Consider the following 26,687-nt stretch of genomic DNA (forward strand, 5'->3'; position numbering starts at 1 on the left):
AAAATTTCTCTCCCCCCCCACCTCTCTCCCCACACACACACACACACACACACACACACACACACACCATGAAAGCTGTAATAATTATTGGCATCTAAAGACACACACACACACACACACACACACCATGAAAGCTGTAATAATTATTGGCATCTAAAGAATGGCTTAGTGGTCAGTAGAAGACAGTCTGTTGAAGTATCTGTTGGTAAGAGTAGAAGAACAGAGGCTGGGGGAGGCTGTGTGTGGGTTTTAATGGATGATTAAATCTGGGGAGGTTGATCTCCTTTCATGCTGTGGATGTTGAGTGCTGCAGTCACGCCTCTCACTGCCAGCCGACACTAGGATGATAATCAGTCACTATGAAAACTCATTAGCTCCACAGCAATGAGTCCTCCACTGCTCAAGCTTGGTGCTGTTCTTAGTACCATGGCAATGATCTCTAACTGGATGTCCCAAACTCTCCCATCTCTGGTAGGACTAAATACCACCAGACTATCCACTTCAGATACTCTAGTAAGTAGCTCTGATGTGTTATAAGCCATCTTCATGCTGAACTGATATTTTAAGGGACCACAAATGCTATGGTTTAAGTTGCCTTTTTGTAAATCTCTCTTAAAGCTATTAATCTTTATGCTGTAACTGACTGCATGCTTCTGTCTGGACACTTCAAACTGCACAGCATTTGTGAGGATCCTACAGACTTACTATACCGGAGAAACTTTTTGAAAAATAGCCTCATTAAGTATTTAAGAACAAATGGCTTCATTTTTTTAGTATGAAATGTTTAAAATATCTAAGAAAATACTTGTTTCTTTAGCTTAGATTTGTTTCCATATTTATTGTTCCAGAAAATATATACTGATGTATTATAGAATAAGATAACTGAAAAGAAACCTACAGTCTATCTTACTCTGTAGCATTGCCACAGAGTTTCTTTTCTTAATTTGCAGAACAGTCAAGCAAAGGAATGTCTTTTTAAAAGAAAAGAAAATAGGTAATTTTCAGTTTGGCCACAGGACTTTTATGCAGGCTGATTAGGAAATAATGGAGATGATGAATTATTAGTTAGGTTAGTTAAAATCTTCCAGTACTTGTATTTGATGTTCATATGTCAGTAAATTTTAACACAACATACAGTAGTCTCTGTTTACATAGAACTAAAGAAAAAAAGTGTTATTAACACTTTCTCTGAATTTCTACATGTAATCTAAAAATTAGATTCATATTTCAATCAGACAGGTGAACTCAAGGACCTTTACAGTAGCATTTGTAGAAGAGCAAATGGAGTTGGAACAAAATGTATTCTACCAAATATTTGAGAAATCTTATCTGTGTAATTTCAGTGTAAATGAAATCAGAGTAGAACAGCTTACTATTCTCAGGACGGAATTTCAGTTGTAGCTAAAAGTGATTAATTAACTGATCAATATTTAATTATCTGATTGTATGTGGGTAGGAAAAAAATATTGCATACAAAGTTTTTAATACTGTTACTTTTAAATTCATTGTATTGTTAGCCTAAAGAAATGAGTTTTTGTTTTAGTACAACACCATGTTATGGGAGAATGGGGAAATCCTGAATTTTTCTTAAAATATAACTAATTTTCACACTGAACTATATGGGGCATGTCTCTAATTCCTACCGACACCCACAAGTCAGATGGGTTCCTTCATCCAAGTATACATTTGTGCTTGACTAGTTGACGGGGAGACACACACACACACACACACACACACATTTATTTGCAGGATCAGATCCTAAGCTAGTGTAAATTGACATCTCCCTTGACTTCAGTGAAGTTCTGTTGATTTTAAACCCACTGAGGCTCTGGACCATAGCATGTATGCTTTGTCATTATTTTTAACAACACTGCTTGCTCTTATTAAGATGGAACAACCATGCTTGTTTCATGCTTTAGTGAGCTGTGAGGTAATAGAAGTGTCAGTGAAGCTAGCACACAGGGATAAAAGCCTTATATCCAAAGCAGAACAGCCTTGTAACATTCATAGGTGGGAAAAATCATATTCTGTAGCATATCATAGTCAAGAGAATTTCTTCTGCTTTATCCATCTTGTTATCCATCTTCGTATTTCTATGGCATGTAATTTCTAAAATGCGGCATTATGAGATAAGGCCCTATATGCCGTGAATTCAGTACTAACCCTTGACACCTGCGTATATATTGCCAACATATCTTCAGAAATCCACCAACATACATTCATGAGCAATCTGCAGTTCAAACTGAATCTTGCTATGTATAAAACTTTCCACACAAAATTTGAAAAATTGTACATTTTGTAGAAGAGAGAAAGGAACAAAAACTCCTCATCTCCTTTATATTTAATGACTTCTTTTCACCTGAGCTGAAAAAGACTATTATAAAAGGAGAAAGATGGGACCAAATTCTCTGCTGGAATAACTGTTGAAGTCAGTGGAGTTATACCAGAAGAAAATCTGGCCCATAATGTTTATACACAACTAGTCATAGGAATTATATGTATTGCAATGACATGCATTTGCCCAGACAGTGGTGACAATGAACACAGCTATAATATTCTTATTGAAATATCTGGTAGTGTAAAGGAAAAAGAAACCTTTTGGAGCTGAGTACTGGAATTCTATAGCACAGCTGCCTTTATTCCAAGATAACATGAAATATTAGCTTTTGCAGGAGCTCCTTTCTCTTTTCATAAGATTGTTAAGAACTAACATGAATATTTTTGTTTCTCCTCTTTGAGGCTTGGTTATTTCTTTTCTCATCCGCTTACTAAGACCTGTCAGTGGTAAGCCTGCATTTGGGGTTTGGATTTAACATCTTTCATAAGATGTTGATGCCTTCTAGCGCCTTCTCTGGGAAGCAGAGCAACTTCTGCTGGAGGGTGGGATTAAATGGGAAAGAACAAAAAAATAGTAAAATAAAAGTGCAGGTGTGTGTAAAAATCACACTCACAGTCACAGAGATAGATAGATAGATACTTCCATCCATACCCTCTCTTGACAGCAATTTCTTTCCTACTGAATGAAAGAATCCTGGAAAAACAGAATACAGTAAAGCAATGGAGCCTAAATGTAGAGTAATATATCATCATTCATGTAAGCATGGATAAACAATCACAATGCACTTCTAGTATGTGCCTGAGGGTTTCTCATTGTGAGATATACATCACAAATGTAGAACAAAAACAACAGGAGTACTTGTGACACCTTAGAGACTAACAAATGTATTCATTTATTTAATCTCTAAGGTGCCACAAGTACTCCTGTTCTTTTTGTGGATACAAACTAATACGGCTGCTACTCTGAAAAGTGTAGAACACTTCATTTTTAAAAAATCAAATGGCGAATGGTTTTATGATTGTGCAAGTGTCTCTTCATCTAACACCACATTGTAAGGAAATTTGTCCCTGGGTAAACATGCTTTTTGTCAGGAAATGAGATTGAAATGTGTGGTTTCAGCAGAACATATACAGCACTGTTTGGACAATACAACCCGAATTACATCCTTTTTACTATAGACTGGGCATGATTCTGGTGTCTCATCATTTTACACTGGTGAAACTTCATTAACATGAATGGAGTAACTCCTGAGTTATACCAGTATCAGCTCACAATTAAGCTCAAAGATTGCAGTGTATCTGTACATTAGGGGTAAGAATTCCTGTGCCTCAGAAGGGATAGGAGCTAACATTGGGTTCTGCAGATATTCCTAAACTTGGTTTCAGTACTGCTACAGGACATCAATATCTGGGTATGAGGACTATGGAAAATCATAGAAGCCACCAACCTAAAATTAGCTAACATTGTAAGGGTTAACTGCTTTGACAAGCCTAAATTGTTCAAGCTTACAATTTTACTTGCTATTCAAAACCAATTTAAATTGTCCCTGCAGCTGTAATTTTGTTTAGATTTTATTGTTCACCATCTCTGTCCAACGAGATTCCCTGTGCCCTAAAAAAATAAAGGTTAGAAGAACATCATAAAACTGGCATGATTTAGCAATGAACCTTAGATAAGTCTTTCTAGCAAACCCTAAAGCAAGTTCAGCTGTCCTCCATTTACCATCCCTTTAAATTATAGGCTTTTATTTTCCTAGCAAAACAGGGGAATATTACAGTTTTGATCTTTCAATTAACTCTACAGAAGGAGAGGTCACTGCTTTCTTCAGTGACCCCAGCAGAAATCCTTTGGAAGAAAAGAGGTGGTTCTCTTCTCTTGCATTAAGATGACATGCAGAGAAGAATCACCAGGGAATACTCTTTCACCTTTTATTCTAAACTCATTCTAGAGAGATACTGTATCTGCCCTGTAGTGATGAACTATGCAATACCTGACTGTACTTAGGCCAGTAAGCATCAATATTAATGCTTGCCAGTTTTAATAATTACTGTTTGCACTGATGTTAACTAAGTTTTTATAATATAACTGGTGGCTCACATACACTGTGCCAAAATGAAATTATTCTGGTGGCAGCCATTAGCCTCTGAGCTTTGAAATCAAGTAGCCAATATTGTATATGTTAGATATAAAAAGAAGAATGCATAATTTTATCTTGACTAGTCATCTCTAAAACCAATACTCAAGAACATTAATTCTATTAACAGATTTAATTCTATCATCTGAAATTCCTTCATCGTCAAGATTTTTTTATTTCCTTCTTTCATCTTGACCTCTGTAAATTTCTGTACATCTTATTAAATGCATGTCAACCAACTCTTTCAATCATATAAGATTTAGGGAAACTGGCAGATAGAGCTTGGGGATGTTGGTCACCACTGGAAAAAAAACCATAAAAGACTAGGAGAATTTTTGAGTTTTACCATGACTGCTGAAAGCAGAATGTGCTAGGAATTTCCAGCATACATTACAGTCTTAATGACTACATTTGTTCCCTTTCATCTAAACTAAACAGATTCTTTGCTGTACTTCCCTGAGGCTTCTCTGTTGCTGTTGGTGTTTATAGCTATGTAACTGCAAGGCTGTTTTTGGTGTACTGCACCTTTAAAAGTAAAGTGGGCCCTCTCTAACTTGTTTTTAGGCCTGAGAGTTGGTCAGCATGGATGCTGTTACTGTGCTTTCTCATGGGGACTTTATATTAGTTCCTTTCTATCTTGTTATTTTCTTTCACCTAAAGTAAAAGTCATCCAGTAAGAAAGGACATATTTGTTCTTTGTTCATGGAAAACTATAACACCCTATCCACAAAGAATGAAATCAATGAACTTGTGTTGAATCATAAGTAAAAACTGTTCTCATCCAGACTGAATATGATGATTAATTAAGCAGGGCTGTCAAATATTTCTAAATAACTATTAACAAGGAGTCAGGAATAATGGAAAACTTTGGAAAAATGCAAAATTATCAATCATCCATTAAGGGGGTAATAAAAGATAATTAAAAGGAAGATCATTGTGAACACGTATGGTATGTAACTGTGCAAGCATATTTTCTTAAGTTTAATTCGTGTGTGTGTGTGTGTGTCTCTACATAGAGATATTTTGTTTTAAAGAATTTGAAAAACCAAAAAGTCATTCATGAATATCATCTATTTCACTCCCTTTGCCTTTGCTTATTATTGTTTTATTACTATAGACTCAAATTAGCCCCAAAGAAGGATGGCAAGTGTATAGTTCAGCCCAAGACCCAGATGGCCGATGCATTTGTACTGTAGTTGCACCAGAACAAAATTTATGTTCCAGAGACGCCAAAAGCAGACAACTTAGACAACTGCTAGAGAAGGTAAGTCTCCCAAATGTATTCCTTCTTTTTGTCCACTAAGACTTCCATAGTAATCTGCTCCTTTCCCTCTTTAAAATAATAAATACAGCATTCAGTGATTACCTATCAATGTTATTTCTCTATTTCCCCTTCCCAGTTTTCCACCACTAACCACACTTCATCTGGTTTCTTTACAACACAGCTCTGCTGACCTGAGTCATTGATCCAGCAGCTTAATGCTGCATTTTCTCTCATTTCTGCCTCCCAGATTTCTTTCTTTAAGAGAACCAAGTAAATGCCATATTGCTGAAGATGGGATCAGCAAAGATTACCGTGCTGAGCCTTCTAAGTATAAAAGGGAGGTTGTTGGCAGGGTATCCTTCATAATGTAATGTATAGTAAATGCAATGAGATGTGTAATGTATATAAAGGAAGATGGTTTCTGTGTAACTTTGGAGGTGTGATGTACCCTGCATCCACACACACACCACTCCCCACATTTGAGCTTGAATCGCTCATCTTAGAGACGCTGTATGACAAACAAAGATACCTGAGTGACAAAGTTTGGAGTCTAACTGAGTTCTTGGGAAGCCAAGTGGAAAGAGGTCTCGGAGGGAATCCCAACAGGAGCTACACCAGCAGCTGGAACAAAAGACTAGGATCAAACCCAAGAAAAGTTTAGAGAACTGCTGTCAAACCTACACTCACACTATGTCTACGCTCTGGACATTACAGTGGGACAGCTGTACCACTTCAGCTGTGCTGCTGTAAGGTCTCACATGTAGCCACTCTTTGCCAGCAAGAGAGAGCTCTCCTGCCGTCATAATTAAACCACTCTCAACAAGTGGTGTTAGCTATGTTGGCAGAAGAACCTCTCCTGCTGACACAGTGCTGTCCACACCAGCACTTTTGTCTGTGCAACTTATGTCGGTCAGGGGTGTGGACTTCATTCTCCAGAGCTTTTACTCTGGCATGTTTCTCAAGCATTAAAATACTCATAAATAACGTTTTTAATCTTTTCTTTTTCTTTTTGAAGTCCACAGCACCAACCCTCTTACAACTAGCCCTTTGATAATTTGGGGTCTTCTATGTGGAGGCTTAAGCTCTACAAATTATTTTCTTTCACTGAGATGATGGTAAATGTGGGTACAAAGAATCATTTTACTACATCAATAAAGCCACATATTGCTGTTTATTGCAGTTTCTGTGGGAAAGTGGCTTCTGGCAAAGTGAAACATTTCAAGTTTTATCATAGCTCTGAAAGGATTTATTTTGTTGGCTTCAGTGATTAGAAAGAACATAAAAGAAGACAAAAATATGGATTTATTCCATTAACAGTACTTTCTAACAAAAATGTGTATGGCTAATTATTGCTAGTTAATCTACACTGCTATCAACACTATTTTTAAGGTATTTTTAACGAGGTGGTAGGTTAAGTAAAATCAAACTGTATCAGATCCACAATACGTTACAGGATTGTAATAACCAGATGCAGCATGATACAGTCGTCATCACAATGGGGTGCCAACTGAAACTATGGATAACACCTCAAAGGTTATATATGTTAGTGTACGGAAGGAGTATCACCCTTTTCTCCCACCTCCATTAGACTGGATGGACAAAAGGGGTTTTGCCTGAGCAAGTTGTGAGTAAGATCTTTAAGATTGAGCCTAATATTTTCTAGTGGTACTTCCCCCTCCCCCATTTACTGTGCATGAGTTAAAGTTAATTTTGGCATAAAATTATTGCACATGCAAAACTCTCTGAAAAAACAAACAACAAAATGTTCTACTTCAGCTTCATGTCTGGAAATGTGTCATCTCTTCCCACATATTTTGTCTGATTTTTATAAAGTGAACACTGATGAAAGATACATAAAGTACACACAAATTAAAGTTGTCCTTGTCTTAAAGATGGGAATGGGCTGTCTTTTGTTCTACATATGCTCAGTCACTTACTGGAAACTCATTTCTTTTCATCTTTCAGTGATTTTTTTCTATTAATGATTTACAGTTGAATAGATGTATTTTATTTCTACTGATAAAACTATGAACAATCACATATCCTACAGTCTGGCCACCTGTTACATTGCTGAATTTTATAATAAAATCTCAAATGTAATGTATTGCTTTCCACCCTACTAAATACATACTAGCAATTAAAATAATGATTTCCACAGCAAACAACAAAAACTTCTCAAACTCTCAACCCATCCTCTCCTCAAATGGCTGGAGGAAAAGTGCCTTGCAGCATATCCTGAAGGATAACAGATCTGGAAGTGATTTCCAAAGCTCATGATCATGAAGGATATCCTGCCAGCAACCTCCCTTTTATACTAAGAAGGGTCAGCACGGTAATCTTTGCTGATCCCATCTTCAGCAATATGGCATTGAAAGAGGCAAGTAGTATAGTCCAAGTCATTTAGAGCTTAACAGCCTTTAACCTGCTAGGTGAGCACTCTGGCCCTGATCCAACAAAGCATTTGAGTATATGCCTAACTGTAAGCACAAGTCCAATGGGACTGTTCACATGCTTAAAACTGAGCCCATGCTTAAGGGCTTTGCTGGATTGAAATCTGTTGTAGAGGCATCTAGGAATGCCTCTACAATAGATAGAGAATCCATGGACCAGGACCCCTTTGTATTAGGCACAGTACAAACCACAGAACAAAAAGACAGTTCCGGCTCCAAAGAAGTTACAGTCTAAGGAATGTACTAGTAGTAATAATGTTGGTGTCAATTTAATAAATCTTATTATCTGTATCAGAGTTAGGAAATATTTCTGAAGCATGCATAGATAACTTTGAGTAAAGATATTTATAGTTAAAGTAGGCCTCAATGTATGACGAAAAAAGTTCAAAGCTTTTTTAACACACACTAGCATTTTACAGGCTCAATCCTGCTTCTATTGAAGTAGCTGGTATTTTGCCATTAACTTCAATTGGAGCAGGATCAAGCCCTAAGATATGGTATTTTGCTGACTCACCAAAAACAGTGGCGTAGTCCTCCTTAAAATTTAAAAATCTAGTTTGAGTAAATGTCACTCTCAAGCCCAAGACCATGTTTTTCCAAAGCACTGACATTTAAACTAGTGCATCACTAGAGTGTAAAATATTGGCTCTGCAAAGCTTGTATTCATATTTATCAAAAGCCCAAGTTGTACGTATCTCTTAAAGGAGACCCACTGGCCCTGCTCCTGATCTCTCTTGCACTGATTTCACACTCAAGTAACTTCACTGACTTCCGTAGAATTATTCCTGATTTTCATTTATGTGAAGGATCAGAATCATGCCCATTCTCTTTAATAGAGTAGTACAATGTTCTGGGCTAAATGATTGCTTCTAAGAGCCACATGCTGTATACAGAGCACTTGACAAAATTCAGCAAGTGCTGCATTATATAGTACAAACTCTGTCTGGGTGGCAGCATGCATTTCATTTGCTAAGTATAAATTTAGATCCTTGATGAAGCTTGACAAATTTAAATTCAAGATCAAAACTTTACCCCATTCTTCCTCCACACCCCCCAAATCTTCTATAAATTGGATTAAGTAGTGAAGTGGCATGGAGTTATAAGTTAACTCAGGTCAATATCCCATTTTCCTGAGTTATTGAATACTTACATTCTTTTGTTCGGGAATGTTGAAGCCCAAACCTCCTTTATGATTCCTTGCCCTGAACAGTTCTTCCCCTTGCTGAATTGTCACAAAACTCAGTGCACAGTTTTCTTTTTAAGGTATTATACGACGGGTAAAGACATTGGGCTAAATCCCTCTAATTTATAGTGGAACAATCCCATTTATTTCAGTGGGATTATATGTGTGACCAAGGCCAAACTGCGGCCCACTTTCTGTATTGTTGTACAGTTATGAATTCAAAGCTCCACTGAGGTAAACAATGGCTAACAATTCAAGCATTGACAGAGGCATGACATTTTATCATTTGACATTTACCTACACATACAAGAAAAAGAAAAACAGAGTGCAGCCAGTGTTCTTCTTTAACAGGTTCAGAATATGTCCCAATCTATTGAAGTTTTAAACCTACGGACGCAGAGGGATTTCCAGTATGTTTTAAAAATGGAAACACAAATGAAAGGGCTGAAGGCTAAGTTTCGGCAAATTGAAGATGATCGGAAGACATTAATGACAAAGCATTTTCAAGTAAGTTTTATTTTAATAATAATTTTGAAAGCCTGCTGCAAGCTATGCACTAAAAAGCAATGCATGAACTGCTAAGATCTCAGCTTGAAAAGCTTATACAAAAGCAATGTTGAAAAGGAACCACAATATAACCTCTTTTATTATGGTAATCACTTTATTCAGTTTAACTGTAATAAGGAGTGACCATTAATTATTAAGACGTTAGAGAAATGTCAGTATAAACAGAATCCTATTTTACTGTGTCAATGTGCAGTTCATATTGAGAGATTTATATGCAGTCAAGCACTGGTGATAAATGAGGAAGCCAGGGAATTAATAGCAAATGACCAGAGGGTTTTGTACTTTTACAGTTGTCTGACATTTCGTAGAACTGAAAAGAAGAAAGATCATAATGAGAGAAGTTATTGTAATTGGTACTTAATAGCATTAAGATCTAAAAGTTTCTGATTAGAGATTGGGGGAGTTAGTTATTCGGGGTGTTCCCCCTCCCCTCTCTAATCCACATGTGCTGTAAGAAAAAATGTCCATGTTAAATTTCCTAGTAATTTTTCACTGAACAAAAACTTTAGCCACCCTATCTGCTATGAAGTCTAGTTGCTAGAGATTAGAAATGGCTATTATCTATTTTTAGGAAGCCATCTGGACTATACTAAGGAGACAATGTTACAGACATATAGTATTGCAGGTACTGGGCCCTAATGAGGGAGAGTTTTGAGTGTGCAAGGAATGCAAGATAGGGTCCATTAAATATATCCCAAGGATGCACATTTTATTCTGTCTTTTGGAGGTGCTCATGATAGCTGAAACATGAAAGCATAGGCTTACATTTTCAAAAGGAGTGGCACCTAACTGAGTGGCATCTGCTTGTTCAGAGGTACTGAGCACTGAACAGCTCCCATTGGTTTCAGTAATTAATTATACTAATAACCATACTCTCCAAGTGATCTCTTACTTATTATTCTCAGTTTAGCTGAAAGTCTGAGTATAATTCTGCTCAGCCAGTTTCAGCTTCATGAAAGTTTTCACCTTTACCCCTTGTAATGTTATTTGCCATAACACCACATTGTGTTGTGCCATTATATATTTTGTATTATTGGTTGTTTTTTCCAGAGGAACAAAATAGCAGAATTTGAAGGTCCAATTTGGCTGTCAAAGGCAGCAACCTGTTGTATTACTCCAACTTTTTAAATATTCGATATTTGTATTAGCTGGACATTCAGCTTCAGTTTGACAGTTTGCCAGGACACTAAAACAGACAGACAGACAATCAAATTAAAGAGTAATTGAAATGTCAAAATAATACTGTCTTTCGGAATTTTGACTGACTAAAATTTTGGTACTGTACGTCATTCCTGAGACACAAAAAATTGTCGGTTTGCCTGTCCTTGATACCCCCACATTGCTCCTATTAATACTAGTGGGAGTTATGTGGCAAATCAAAGGAGAAATAAGCTCAAAAATGGTGCAATTTCCTGCTTTTATTGCAATGTGAATTCATTCTTGTAATAATAGATTTAAGAGGTGTAAGTAGTATCAATAAAATCAAAAGAATGGTTATAGTTACAGTGATCACAAAATCTTCACTTCCTTTAAGTGACGTGATAAGATGCTCCAACTAAGAAGTTAATTTAAAAATGAAATACCAAAGGTAGTACAGTTCTGTAATTCTACCCATTGAAATTTCTTAGGGCTTGATCCTGTTCTCACTGAAATCAGTCACAGTGCTCCTATTTACTTCAATGGGTGCAAAACTGGGCTCACAGATTAAAATCTTTGGGGCAGAGAAAGTTTTTAATGTGTGTTTTAAAGTGCTGTAAGTTATGTTGCTGTATGCATAGTTTTCAATAATAATAAAATAAACTCTCCACTCACTCCTCAATGTCTCTGTTGCCTTTGACAGTGTCACCAATGCACTTTCTCTTGCTTCGGCTTCCATTACACTCTTCCCTGATTTCCTTTCTACCGTTAACAGAAGATGATGCTGAAGTAATCAGCCTTCTCTTCTGTCCTGTGATGTTCTCAAGGATTCTAACCTGGAATCTCTGTTATCTCTGTGCTGGCAACTGTCAAACCTATATCTCCATCACTTTTTCTCCCTCTTCTGTCCAGGCTTGCATCTCCTCCTCTCTCTCTCTCTCACGGAAGTCCTGCTGTTTCCTTAAATTATCAATGGAATTATAAAACATCGACATGTACATCATCTGAAAAGGATAAACCCACTTCCATAAAAGAAAAATCTCTAATCTCCTAGGATTCTTTCAGGGTATCTACATGTTAGTGGCTGAACGAGAGCCAGTTGCCGTAATGTATTAAGACTTATTTTAACAAACTCCCTGGCAAAAGATATTAAGTGCATTACAGTTATGGGACGAGAGATAAATAGCCATTATGGATTAGAAATAGCTAAAAGACAAACATTCAATAAATGGGGATAAATGGTCGATTTTCAACATGGCAAAAGTTTAAGCAGGGTATGTCTGGGAAAGAGAAAGAATGATGAGGTTGCAAAATTTGCAGATGACATACAATTATTTAAGTTAGTTAAAGCTAGAGAAGAATTTGAGGAAGTTCAGAGGCATCTAACAAAACTAGTTGATTGGGCAGTGAAAAATCACTAAAGACAAATGCACATTGGCCAATATAATTTGAATCTCTCATATAATTGTTGGGGTCTAAATTTAACTCTAACCACTTAGTGGAAAGAAAGACCTAGACATTACTGTGAACAGATCCATGAAAATGTCTGCTCAGAGTGCAGTGGCAGTCAAAAAATGTAAATAAAATATTAATATTTATAAAAATTAAATAGAAAATCAGTGACAATATAATGTCACTGTTTCAGTGCTGTATCCTCACCTAGAACTGTGGGTCAGTCCTGGTCACCTTTTCTCCAGAAAAATATAGTCAACAGGAGTTTTGTATCACGTGCAGGGAAAGACGGGTCTCAGGAGACTTGTTTCCAATCTTTTAAAAATGAATTTTGTACTTTCAGTAGAAATTGAATATTCTCTTTTACATTTTATCCAACACATGCTGTTGAATTTGCTAGACTTTCATGATACACTAGTAATGGATCTGAAACTAAAATCAATAAGAATTTTAAAGTCATTTTATTAATCAGTTCAAAATATTATATTAAAGAGTGTTAGGGGACTGAACTCCTTTAAGCTGCTCTAATGCCCAGTTGACTGCTTTTTGCAGGAGTTGAAGGAAAAGATGGATGAGCTGTTACCATTGATCCCAGTTCTGGAACAGTATAAAATGGATGCCAAGTTAATCACCCAGTTCAAGGAGGAAATTAGGAATCTGTCTGCAGTTCTCACCGGGATTCAGGAAGAAATTGGTGCCTATGACTATGAGGAACTACACCAGAGGGTGCTCAGTTTAGAAACCAGACTTCGAGACTGCATGAAAAAACTCAGTAAGTTAACCATTACATGGCATATTTTGTCCCTAGGTTATATATTTTAGAGCTTTGATGTAGAAACATAAAATCCTCTAGTTTTCAGCTCTTTGACACACTGGAACAGATTCTGATCTCTGTTACACTAATGTGTATCAAGAGTGACTTCACTGAAGTCAACTGTTATGTTACTCTAGATTTCCACCAGTATTATTTAAATTAGACTCTGACCCATTGTTAACAGAAAGAGTTAAGATGCAGAATTATAAGGGATGGCAACTTGGAAATCCTAGGGACGGGAGGGGGGGGGTCTTAGGACTGAATTGCTCATGAGCTTGCTAATGGGATGCAAAGATTGTTTCCTCTCTCACACTAGTTGTAATATAACTCAGGCCAGGATTGCCATCCAGGTGCTTTTTGGTGGCCAATGTGATATATGTTGGCGGTCTCTGTCCAGCGTCCAATGGAGAGATATCCACATAACAAAAACCATCATCAAAATTTAAATCTTGGTTTGAAGTTTACAAATGGCCAGTTCAGAAAATGACCTCTCAGACTGTATTACCTTTGGGCCTCTAGTACTAATAGGTTAGGTGTGATCCACTGATGAGCAGCATAATGAAATTAGCACTGTTATTACCTACTTTAGCGGAAATAAGGTATTGGTGACAGCACAGCTTTGTGTTTGTTTCTAGCAATGCCCTAACCTTCCTGTGTGACTTTGGGAAAGTCTCAGTTTTGGATGCCCAGTCGTTGGCTTCAGTGGGTGCTTAGGGAAATTAGGGACTAGTTGTCTAATATTGGGCACCCAAAATTAGAGGCCTTTTTTGCAAATGTCATCCTGAACAGGGGATAATTAATTCTTCTCTACCTCAGAGGCATGTTCTGAGGATTTAGAGGCCCTAGCCTGCTCCAATTAAAGTAACTGACAAAACACTTTGAGATACTTGGCTGGAAGGTACTGTTTAGGAGCCAAGAATTATTATTTATTGAAAGTCTTTGCCTTCCACTTCTCTCAGTCTGACCCCTTTTATGAGAACTAACAATTCACTATGAAAAAACATTAAACACTTAAAAATAGAACTCAGGCTTATGATAGGTTTCTCAATTATCAAATCTTGGGTGTGGACTTTTATAGGCGGTGGGTGGCATCTGAAATATGAAAGAGGTGCTGCCTATTATAGAAGATGTACTTTTTTGACGTAATGGAAAAAGACAGAAAAAGTCATCTAGACTGGGTTAACCTCTTCAGTTATTTATTTTCAGCTTCTTCTTTTTACACTGGATTAGCACATCTGTGATGGGCAAAAATACATGAAAGATTTCCTCAGACAGAAATCTCTTATGAGCCAATTCTCCCCCTCAATACATACACATAATAGCATGTTATTACCCTGACAGAACATGTACATGTGCAGTCAAGGGGAAACAGATGCTTTACTATGCAGCGGCAAGCAAGAAATTTGGTTGAAATAGCGACTTGTCTTGATAGTTAATGTTCTGAAGCAATATTAAGGAGAAGAAATTGGCATTCCATATTTTTCAGTCATCTTGTTTTCATTTTTTTGTGGTGAATATCTGTAACATAAATCAATGAATTGATTGCACAATGGAAGGTGTTCTGAATATCAGAATCATCCTTGTTATAGTTATGTAGTCTTTCCTATAGGTTCCTCTCACACCTTTTACTTCCCTTCTAATTATTTTCCTAGGTCAAATCCCTTCTCTTAACTCTCTTCCCATGAGTTCTTCCCTAACATACAATTCTTCCTTTCTTTCTTGACCAATAAAGAAGTCTCTGGGGTCAACTTTTTTTTTTTTTTTGTATTGGCAATTGAAGGGGGAGAAGTTCTACCAAATAAAAGTAGCAAATACACACACCATCACCACATTGAACTAAAAATCATACCCTACTGCTAGTATCTGTATGCAAGTTGGATGAAACTGCACTACAGGATCAGAAAGCCCCCTCTTATCTGTGCGTGCGCATTCTCTCTCTCTGTCTCTCAGAAATTCATCTCCAGATTGATTCTGAATCCAAACTCTGCAACTCAGTTATCTCCCTATATAGATACAATTATATGATTTCCCCAGGGCTCCTTTTCCCTCTGCTCACTGCCAGGATCCCATGTCTTTCTCTGTTTTTAGGGTTCTTTCTTGTTTTCCTCTCCACCTCCCTGGACCTATGTCTCTGCACCCCTCTTCCTTCTTTAGCCATGTAACAATCACATATTCTCCTAGTCCACAGGCAACTACATTTTGAGCCTCAATAGTATGATGATGCCAGACAATAACACTAGTAAGGCTTTACCATCTAATGTTTTCATATTAGGGCCTATGGTGTGCCTGCATGCTTAAGGAGTTTAAAGGGGGTTTCTGGCTAACTACTGAAAGGATTTCAGCCTTCTTAAATCCTAATGCAGAATTGTCTTTGCTCTTATGGGGGTAATTCTCAGACGTCCAGGTGCTCAGAAAAGGCTGAGAAAAGCATAGCACAGCTCAGGTGGCTTTTGAGCTCCCCTATTCCTGGACTGGCTGTGTTCCTGGCAAGTCCCCACATGCAAGTTAGAGCAGCCTGAAATCAGCTTAAAGTTAATCTTGCTGTATATAGCTCCAAAAGGCTGATACAGCATCTGGGGATCAGGGGGCAAAAGGAAACTCCAGCTATCGCCCGTTTCACCCCAGTCGTGCCCATTGCACTGAAGGGCTATGCCTGCTCCACACCACTTGAGGATCCCTCTGCGGTGGGGTGACCAAACTGTGGCTGTCCATGCCATTCTTAGGACCAGAATCTTCTGGCAGTGTAGGACAGAACAGCAACACTGTACCCAGGATCTGGGCTTGAATCATTACAGAGTTTTTGTTGAATCTTGCATTATAGCTATCTAACCAGCACGTGTAATGGCTTTTTTTCCCTCTTCTTTTCCCTAGCAGGTGTTTTCCAGTAATATAACTGTTATATTATGCATTATTTATACAGTTCTAGCCACTTAAAAGTAATCTTCCATCTGCACTGGCAACCCTTGCAACATTCATTAACATACAGTGAGCAGTCATTTCACTTTCACTGAGATTTAATGATTTCCACAGCCATTGTGAAGAGTGAAACTTGTTCCTTCTCCTTAGAATAGGAAAATGTCACTTTGCAGCAGTTGATAAATATGGCCTACATTTTCAGAAGTGTGCATGCAGTTTAGCATACGCGTGACTTGTGTGCATACATTTTGTTGTCTGCATATAAAAGGGTGTGTGTGCTTGCATGCATTTGTGTGTGCAAATCCTCAGCTGGCACGCATGCAAGTCAGATACACACAAGAAAATGTAGGCCTTAATGTACTGCACATAATGTGCTGTACATAGGGACAATTTTTACTCTAGTTATACACTGCTTTCCTATGATTTATCACCTTCATTTAATCAGCTACTGTGCATTAACGCTATTTAGTAGTGACAGATTTTTAAAAATAAGATCAGTCTAGTAAATCAATATTCTCTCAGACAACAGTTGCCTATGAAATATGAAAGAAGCTATTAGACTGGATACATGCTGGACTCATTTCCAGCTTCTTATACAGCAAGGTCAAGGGAAAAATTGACATTGATATTTTTGCTTGGGGCCAGGAAAGTGTGATACCATATTCAACAAAGAAATCCCATCATATTGATCACAAAAGAGATGGTAACTTTGGCAAAGAATTCTTTTATTGATAATAGTGATTCTTTGTATGGTACAATTCCTGTAGATTCTGAGGAGCTTTACAAACACTAAGCTGTACAGCCTTCTGTGAGGGAGGTAAGAATGATTATCCCCATTTTATAGATGAGGAAACCATAAAACAAAGAAGGTAAGTGACTGCACCACAGATTACACAATGAGTCAGTGACAAAGCTCAAAATGGAACCCAGGAGTTTAAACTCCCAGTGGTAGGCTTTAACCACTAGACCATCATATTTCCCAGTTTGGGGCTAAGTAGGATAATAGATACATAACCTCTAAGTAAAGGGTGAGTTCAGTCTCTAGCTCTTCATTTTACAGTGTAGTCCCATAACAAATTTTATCCTAAGGAAGGATACAAAAGAAGTAAAGCATCTGGAAACTGCTTGTGGACACACTGAAAAGTGGACTCACTTCCCTCTACCCTGTTAATTACCCATAATAATTCAGGTCAGTGTTTAGTATCTAAATAAATACCTGAAACACTCTGCATATAAAAGCCGATTGACTGTGTTTGAGACAGAAAAAGGAAAACCTCATAACTAGGTACTAGCAGAGTTCAATAGATAAATATTTATTAATTAACCAAGAAAACTTCTATTCTGTCCTTGTACTAAATGTATTCGGCTCATTTTCTTTCAGCAATACATCTAAAAAGTAACCTTACATAAAAATAAAAATGACTTATATGATCATTACAGTGGGATTGTTTTGTTTTGTGGTATATGGTATAACTTGTAATTTTCAGGGTAAACACTAGTCATCACAGAGATTGTGGGGATATATTAGCATTGGCTACCCACACCTATGTGTACCCTCAAAACAGCCACATGCTCAATGGTCTTCCCAGCCTCCCCCACACGTTCTAGTGACATACAGAGTAGGTGCTGGCAATGTCTCATCACCCCATGGACAGTTCTGGAAGGCATTCTGCTTTTCAGGATTCCCTAGCATGCAGGGATAGTGCATCCGCTTCTACACTCCTTCATGGGTAGTATACACTCCTCATCCCGTACCCTGATCCTCTTCTTAAACCAGCATAAATCATGAGCAGCTGTATTGAAGTCCATGGAGTAACGCTAGTACAAGAAGGGAATCGGGCCACAAACACCCATGAGATGGTGCACTGTACTCCTTATACAGTCACATTTAGTGAACAAACATTAAAAGGCTTGGCTGTTCAGTTAGGATAACCTTTGGGATTTTCAAATGCGCTCAGCATGGGCCTTGCTGTTTCCATTGAAATCAATTAAAGTTTTTCCAGTTGAAGCAGATTTAGACCAATACTCAGTGTTTTAGAAAAATCTCACCCTGAAAATCTGCTGTTATCTAAACCTATCTGGAAATCTTTGTTCTGAAAAAAGTACTGCAAATCTATCAAACAAGCTCTCACAAGAATGTTCCAAAATTTTCTCTTCTTTGCTGGGATGGAAGTACATAAGACCTTCCTTTCTCACTATCATCTGGTATTTCTGCTTATGAGGAAACTGAAGGGCTGAGATGTAGTATAGTCAAAAGGTTATGTGCCATGACAGGAGTTATTTCTACATTGTCACACTGTTCTTCTGACAGAAAAAAAAGGAGCTTTTGGCCCTGAAAAATAATCTGTGTTTACATTTCTTAGCCACTGCTACTATTGTAGAAAATTCACGTGGCAGATTGTTTCTTTGCTTCACTGATCTTTCCCAGCTATATTTCTGAATTCACAACTATATCACAAATAGACACAGGATAAATCTGTGATGCAAAAAATCCTGTATTATGGTATTACTATTAGTCACTTAAAAGATAGTAACAAGGTGTTTCCAACTAACACCAAGATTCAGTAAAACAATTAACATGCATGTCTAATATAGTTGTAGTTGCTAATGTCTGCCATTCATTTCAGAGTTGATGAAAGGACATAGCAGGGGATAAAACAACAAGGAGTTTTCCATCATCTCCTCTTTTGCCACTCTGCTGTCAGCATGTCTGCCTCCCAGGACTGTTTTTAGAATATTCACTTTCTATCTTGTTTCCAAAGGAAACAAGAAACCGACTATCCAGAAAACATCTAATGAATTGGATCAAGAGCTTTTCTTTTTGAATTTATTTTCACCTCAAGGGAAGGAGGGCCATGACATTTTCCCCATTTTGTTGTTTTTTACCAGCTCTTTATTTCCTTTCCTTTTTTAATCTGGTCACTTTCTAACTTAAAACAGGATCTAGAAATTTTACCAGCTGCTGTAGCTGAAACCCCTGTTTTGGCTTCAAGGGGTCCAATTAGACTTCCAAACAGAGAAGACCAGTGGGATCCATATACTGATCTACCCCATCCTGGGAGGGGGAATTTCAGTCATCTCTGCAGCACTTTTCCCATGCCCTGGACTCAAAGAACAGCATTGCAGAAAGCACTTCAGAAAGCCATGAGAAAGTTAATGCAGCCTGAGCCTGAACTAATCCTTCTGCAGCTCCCATCCACAGAAGAAAATCCTCCTTAAAGGCAGGTTCTAAGGGCAGCTTCCACCTGCAGAGTCCCTGGCAGTTTGGCTCCACAGATGCAGAAGGGAGAACTGATACAGGTGGCAGGCCCTGGTAGGTTTGATGGGTTCTGGGACAGAACCGCTGCCCATTGCACAAAGCAGCAATCTGTATCCCACTCCCCTCCCCACAGAATAATTCCAGAAAAATTCGACTAGGGGAAACTCTTGGGGTTTTCCTTTCTCTGAGCACCTGCCTGTGGAAGAGGCTGTGTGTTTTTTTGTTTGTTTGTTTTTTACATCAGTCAGCTACAATATATAACATGACAGAGTAGTGTTTTATTTTCTGTTGAAAAGATGATGTTCTAAATGTAACCCAGACATGCCATGTCACTGACATTTTATGGGACTGATACTGCATCTTCAGTTCATTAATATCACCATTCCCTCACAAACAACGTTCGCATTCAAGAACAATTCCCATGCAGCCAAATGGACAATTATGGGAGTTTGCACTGAAGATGAGAATGAGCTGGGATTAGATCACCACAGTTTACAGTAAAGTAGATAAAAAAGTACCTGTTTCCATTTTTTGCTCGGAACGGAAAATTGGAACTATTTGTAACCATGTAACAAAACTAATCTTGCTTCATTTATGAATTGTTAAAAGTCTTCATAATCAAAACAGTTCTCTTTCTCCAGACATCCCTGTGGAATGCTGCACCACAGTTGGACAAATAGGGGAAAGTTAAAGTTAATATTTAATATTATTTTAACATTAAATTGATAAATAACATTTCATTCTTTAATAACTTGTTATAAAGAATGCCATGAAATGCCTTAGGAATAAATTAGTTCATAATAATTAACAACATTTCAATAACAACAACTAATGTTTTAGCACAGTGGGCTTGGCACTTTACAATGTACACAAATACAGATTGCCTCAAGGTCCAATCCTGCAAAATCTTTACAGCTCCATTGTTACATGTATGCAAATATGTTTGCAGGATCAGATTCCACAAGACAGACATGGAGAAAATGATGAGATCTAGGTACAATATTTCCCAGAGAAGAGGGGCAGCTTACTTTTTCATTGTTTTAAATTCTCTTAATCAGATTCTCTTTTCTTCTGATGTGTCACTGGTCAAAAAGGCATTGCACGTGATTTAGTGTTTGTGTGATTCATGGAAGTGAAATGAGGAGATGGGGCTTATATTTTGTCAATTAATTTCCTCCTCTGGTCTCACAATTTGTCTCCGCCCAATCAGAGAGCCCAGAGCCTCACTCTGTTCCCATGATCAGAACTTAGCAAGTCAGCTGATTTGTGGCACTCTCAGAGTAATTTTCAACCATGAAGGTTACACGCAGTAACCCTAAGTAGTTCTAAATAGTACAAACTGATCCATCAAGATCACTGCTCAAGTTGAGATGTGCTTTGGGGCCTCCATTGTCATTCTGTCATTCCTTCTGAATTCAAATTACTCATTGGTGCACATTGGATACTGATGTTGTGCGTGAACAAAATTCTGACTGCCCTTTGCCTGCATCAGCCTTATGCAAAAATGGGAGTTTTATTTTCTCTTTTCCTCTGCACATTATCACTCTATAATACCACCTCCCACACACAAAGCAATATTGTTGATGAGAGTGACCAGACTTTTCAAATGAAAACTGAAGATGCCTTTCTAAGTGTTGCCACAAATGAGGGATGTATGCATACATGCAACTGGGGGGAATCTGTTGAGATTTGAAAGGAGGGCAGGACTGAAGGCACATATCACTGCACTCCATGAGTGAAAGTCTCAGCTGGGAAGAGGTTGTGCCAAGATAACTTGTTCTAAGGGATGTAGAAGGACTGGGGACATTAGTCATTGAGTTGGGCGTTGATTGCTCCTCCTGTCTCCCTCCAAATCACAGAGGGGAATAGTCCAGTCTACATTGTGCACTAGTATGAGAGCAATTACATTAGGAAGCCAACAGACCCACAATGCACCACTGGGGGCCATATCAGAAACTTCTGCACTGGATCCAAAGTTACCTTTAAAGTGGAGATGGGATGTGGTGAGTATAAGATGTGGTAGCCTTAGTTAGTTCTAAATAGCACAAACTGATTCCTCAAGCTCCCCATGCACAGAGACAGAAGCTTTGGGGCTTCTGTTACCAATAAAAAGGAAAGGGGAAGCCGGAAACTGCGATAGAGAGAGAGGAGAAAGTGGAGGCAACATGTTCTTTGTTGAGGGGATGTCCCCACTGGATTATATGAAATCAGAGTTTTGTCTCTTTTTAAATTCATCCCTCTTCTTCTTTGATTAGCCCACCATGGGTTTTGAAAGATAATTATCCAACAGTTATTTTGTAAATTCTAGAGCTATATTTCAGGGCTAATTTTTTATACTTCTGTATCTTCCTGAATTAAATTTTCCATTTTCTTTTTAAAATATCCTTTGTTTTAGAACTCCAAATGTTTCTAAAATGGAAAGCGTGTATTTTAATTCTAATTTTAAACACAGTACTTGAATGATACTAATTATGTACCCAGAAAATTCTTACATTATTCAGTTTGTATTTTTTCCATTCGTTAAAAAAACAGCAAGTAAATGTTAATTAGTTGCGGTGACTAATTTCATTCTAATTTCTTTCAGTGCTCTGTATGTTTTCCACTAATTTGATTCTCAAATCATAATTGTTTTAGTACTTTCCAAATGGTTTCTGACTTCACCACATATATATCCTTCACAAAATGAGTTTGCTGACATGTCATCTTAAAAGAGGGTAAAACTTGGCCTGACTGGGATATATTAGTCAGCTCCCCACAATGGAGATTTGCAAATCATACCAGACTGGAAGCATTCAGGCCATGTGTGACACTGGTAGCAGTTCTGTAAAAAAAGTCCCTGGAGAGATAGTTAATTAAATACTATAAGCAACTGGGGGTGGGGGTGGGGGGAGACAGAGAACAGAATTTTAAAAAGTGGTGTCTTCTGCATGTTTAATCCCAATATGTCTTCAAAAGATTCTGCAACCTGAGTTTGAGGTACACAGATGCTTGTTGTGTAGATCAACATTAACAGCCAACTAATAAATTAGCTCTCTTTTAAGAGGGCCTTAACAGTAAAAACACAACCTGTGCTGTTCATGAAATCCTCAGTATGTACTTAGGTTATGTTAATTTTTGTTATAACCCATTTTCCTAGCCTGGGATTGAATTGCTTTTGGTGATAACTCCGAATCTACCTGAACAATAGCCCCATTATAACTGTCTGAAATAGGAACATACAATACAGTGCATTCTGTGTCTGTTACATAAATTACAAAATGAAATCATGATGTAACCTGCTCCTTTGAATGATATACCTTAGCTTCTAAAGGGATATATTCTCTTTGTCTCTTACCTTTTCTGACTAGACTGTGTCATGTGCAATAGCAGTTATATCAGAATGAATTATATATATCTAAAATACTTTTTTTAAAACAATCATGAAATGTTTCAATATTTACATTCAGCTGGAATATAATTTTTTTCCAAACTGCCAAGGTCACTTATTCATCTACACCATTCTGTGATATTAAGTTTTTGGCAATATAAACTTAGAATAAATTCCCTGTGAGCTTTGTTGGTAATAGGCATGTTATTAATGTCCCCTAAAATATAGATTTTGGGGGATTATTAGGAAGGTCAGCATTCAAGATCATATTGACTCTCATTATTTCCTCCCAGACAGCCTAACAAGGGACAGCATGGTGGATTACATGTCCATTGATGCGCAGACAATTCCAGAATAATTCTCATATTTACTTTCTTCATTTATGGTGTTTCTTGCTGATTACTTTGCCCATAAGCCTATGGTGGTTTTACACATTCGAGTCTATCTCTGTAACTGTTATCTATGGTATATTGGAGTTAATTATATTATAACTTGGATTATTATTCCAGATGCACCTACGGAGTTGAGTTGATTTGATTGTGTGGGGAGAAATTAGAAAATAATGAGCTGTGCATTAAGTCTCATAAATTGAGAGCAGGGATGAGTCAGGTCTTTCTGTAGGGGCATGTGGATGGGACTTTAGATCTGCCATTTTCAGTTCTCTAAGAATGAAATCCACTCCACTTGCCTGAATCTTGAGTTGCACAAGGTATTGGGGAGACTGATAACAATGGAATTAACTCACATTAGTAGGCACTAATGCCAGTAACATTTGCAGGATAGAGCTGTTAGTGCTTAGACAATTCATTCCAAGACAGCAGGAGCTCAAACATAGCTTCTTTTGTAATCTTCACTGAGATGTAAATTGAATATAATTTTGAAAAAAGTCAATTCAAAATCTTTAAATTTATGAATATTTGGATTATGCAATACTGGGAATCTGCATTAGAATTTTTTAATTTCCCTTTTCTCCTTCTGATGTGTCAAGTTGTTAATGAAGGGATAGACTTCTCAAATTCATTTGGAGGCAACACTAGCTTCTGGCTTTTCTGAGTGTGGTGGGGGAGATATTTTAATATATTTTATCTTATTTTGTTTAAACCCAGAAGGTATAAAAGTGTTTCAGAATCTTTATTAACTTTTCTAAAAAAATCCCTGTCTCCTTTTTCAATAGAGAAAATGTAAACTACCCGTCTTCATATGCTAAGGATGAAGATTCATTTTCAACCAGCAACCCCATACATCCTGAAATCATTCTGTGGTTTATAGCAATTAGTCTTGTTCCCTAGACAGCTCTTTGACATCATTCAGAATATGGTCAGGTTATATTTAAATTGTTTGTGGCTTTCATAAGAGTACATTTGTTTTTCTAATTTCAGCATGTGGCAAATTGATGAAAATTACGGGCCCCATTACAGTCAAGACCTCTGGAACCCGATTTGGAGCCTGGATGACAGATCCTTTAGCATCAGAAAAGAATAACCGAGTACGTTGGGGCATTGAATATCTTTCTGTTCTTCTGATACTTTATTTGCATTTTTAATCTTTACAAGGAGATATTTTCCCTACATGAGATTTTCCCAGTTAGCATTTATTTCTCATATTCCCTGCATTTTCATATCCTATATTTTGAAGTAATTCAGGGAAAAAAAAGGTTAAACCATCCTCCTTAAAAAAATAATTCAACCGTATTACATATTTTCATTAGTTTTAAACTGCTTGTTTCAGGGAGGATGCATACTAGTCTGTATTCTGTATACAAATACACATTATTTTCCTTCTTTTCATTATATTTTTTTCAATGGCCATCTTCTAAGGACCCAATCCTGTAAACAGTTATTCATGAGTAACTTTACGCATGTGGGTAATCTCACTGATGTCAATGAGCTTCCTACATGTGTATACTAATGTATATGCTTGCAGAGTTAAGCCCTCAATGTGGTTTATCCAGGTCTTTACCTGATAAGGCCAATACTAAAAAATCAATGCACTTGAGTTTGCTTGATTTCAGTCACAGCTGGTTGAAATAAGGCACGTATGCGTCACAAAAATTAACAAAATTTCATCTTGGGGGGAATTTTCCAAATTTTCAGCAAAAAGAACATTTGTGTTTGTTTTTATTTATTGTTTTATTTCTTTACTTTCTCTTCCCTCCCCCCTTAGCAGGGGCAAAAGGGGGGAAAGGTGGGGAGTGAAATAAAGGAATAAGGTGTGGAAGATAAAATGGGAGAGAAAGGTGATGGGGAACCAAAAAGTGGAAAAAAATCGGTAAGATACCAAAAAAACCCCCAAAAAACACATTTTCGTGGAAAACTCTCATTTCTGAAAATATGCCATTTTTCAACAAGTAAAGTTTCAACTGAAAAATTCCAACCAGTTCTAATTCTGGGTGTGACTCAAAGGTTCGAGTCACATTCAACTTTCCTTCCATCTTTGGGATTTTCACAGTCTGGGCACATCATTAACAATACAAATGACCCCTTGAGCCAGAGGCCCAAGCTATTAGAACACTCTAAAAGCAAACTTCTCTGACGCTGGCAGACGTTGTTGTGAAAGCAGCCTCAGAGAGGCTATTGAGTAGGTTCTGATCCAAAACGCTAGTGTTACTAATGTCTTTGCACCAGAATAAATATACAGACACATCCTGCACTTCTGTAGGTTTTATGAGCAAGTCTAGTAACTTACAATGCCACAGGATTTCTGGAACATTTTTTAAAATGTACTCAGAATACAGCATGATCAGCCAAGGATCCTATTTCAGTAGTTCACAGCCTATTCTTTATTTTTCTTTCAGGTCTGGTACATGGACAGTTATACTAACAATAAAATTGTCCGTGAATACAAATCAATCACAGACTTTGTCAGTGGGGCTGAATCAAGAACATACAATCTTCCTTTCAAATGGGCAGGAACCAATCATGTTGTCTACAATGGCTCCCTCTATTTCAACAAGTATCAGAGTAACATAATCATCAAATACAGCTTTGACGCAGGACGGGTGCTTGCACAGCGTAGCCTGGAATATGCTGGCTTTCACAATGTGTACCCCTACACTTGGGGCGGCTTCTCAGATATTGACCTGATGGCAGATGAAATTGGGCTGTGGGCCGTATATGCTACCAACCAGAATGCAGGCAACATTGTTATCAGCCAGCTAAACCAGGATACGTTAGAAGTGATGAAGAGCTGGAGTACAGGCTATCCAAAAAGAAGTGCTGGGGAATCCTTCATGATCTGTGGAACTTTGTATGTTACCAACTCACATTTAACAGGAGCCAAGGTCTACTATTCTTATTCCACAAAAACCTCAACTTATGAGTATACAGACATTCCGTTCCATAATCAGTACTTTCATATATCCATGCTTGACTACAATGCAAGAGATAGAGCTCTCTATGCCTGGAACAATGGACATCAGGTCCTGTTCAATGTCACCCTTTTCCACATCATTAAGACCGAAGATGACACATAAACTTGTCTCTCCCCCTTAAACCACCCCCCCCCCCCCGGCACACACGCACACTTCAAAAGTGTCATTTGTGATAAACTCTAAAACATCCTTCTGGATTTCTTTTTATTTAAGTTCTTTTTCATTAAAAAAACAAAAGCATTTTCTACTGTGCAATGTGTTCCAAATATGGCTGAGCCTGTCAAAAATGACTGGTTGGAAATACAAGCATCCTAACTCTTGAAAAAACAAGGCCTGCCATGACCTTGTCATGAAAAGCACTAAAGAGGGTTTAAATGGCTAAAGACAGTTTTAAAAAGATTATGATCTGCCTTATATTAGAGTCAGAGACTAATGG

The 26,687-nt window shown here is 37.6% G+C and overlaps 1 protein-coding gene across 2 annotated transcripts in view; it reads left to right on the top strand.

Annotated features, from left to right (window-relative positions):
* OLFM3 (olfactomedin 3) overlaps positions 1-26,387 on the top strand; it is a 102,972-nt gene extending 76,585 nt beyond the window's left edge. Inside the window, exons 1-6 of one of the 2 annotated variants that reach the window (XM_074961236.1) lie at positions 369-513; positions 5,590-5,736; positions 9,721-9,876; positions 13,078-13,297; positions 24,261-24,367; positions 25,676-26,387. In XM_074961236.1, the coding sequence (XP_074817337.1) occupies positions 385-513; positions 5,590-5,736; positions 9,721-9,876; positions 13,078-13,297; positions 24,261-24,367; positions 25,676-26,353 (1,437 nt within the window). In that variant the 5' untranslated portion in view covers positions 369-384 and the 3' untranslated portion in view covers positions 26,354-26,387. Of the gene's footprint in view, positions 1-368; positions 514-5,589; positions 5,737-9,720; positions 9,877-13,077; positions 13,298-24,260; positions 24,368-25,675 lie in introns of those variants that run through there. The other variant, XM_074961237.1, reaches the window with a different exon arrangement.
* The last annotated feature ends 300 nt before the right edge of the window (positions 26,388-26,687 follow it).

The sequence above is a fragment of the Natator depressus genome, chromosome 8 (assembly GCF_965152275.1).
Source record: "Natator depressus isolate rNatDep1 chromosome 8, rNatDep2.hap1, whole genome shotgun sequence".
NCBI classification, from domain to species: domain Eukaryota; kingdom Metazoa; phylum Chordata; order Testudines; family Cheloniidae; genus Natator; species Natator depressus.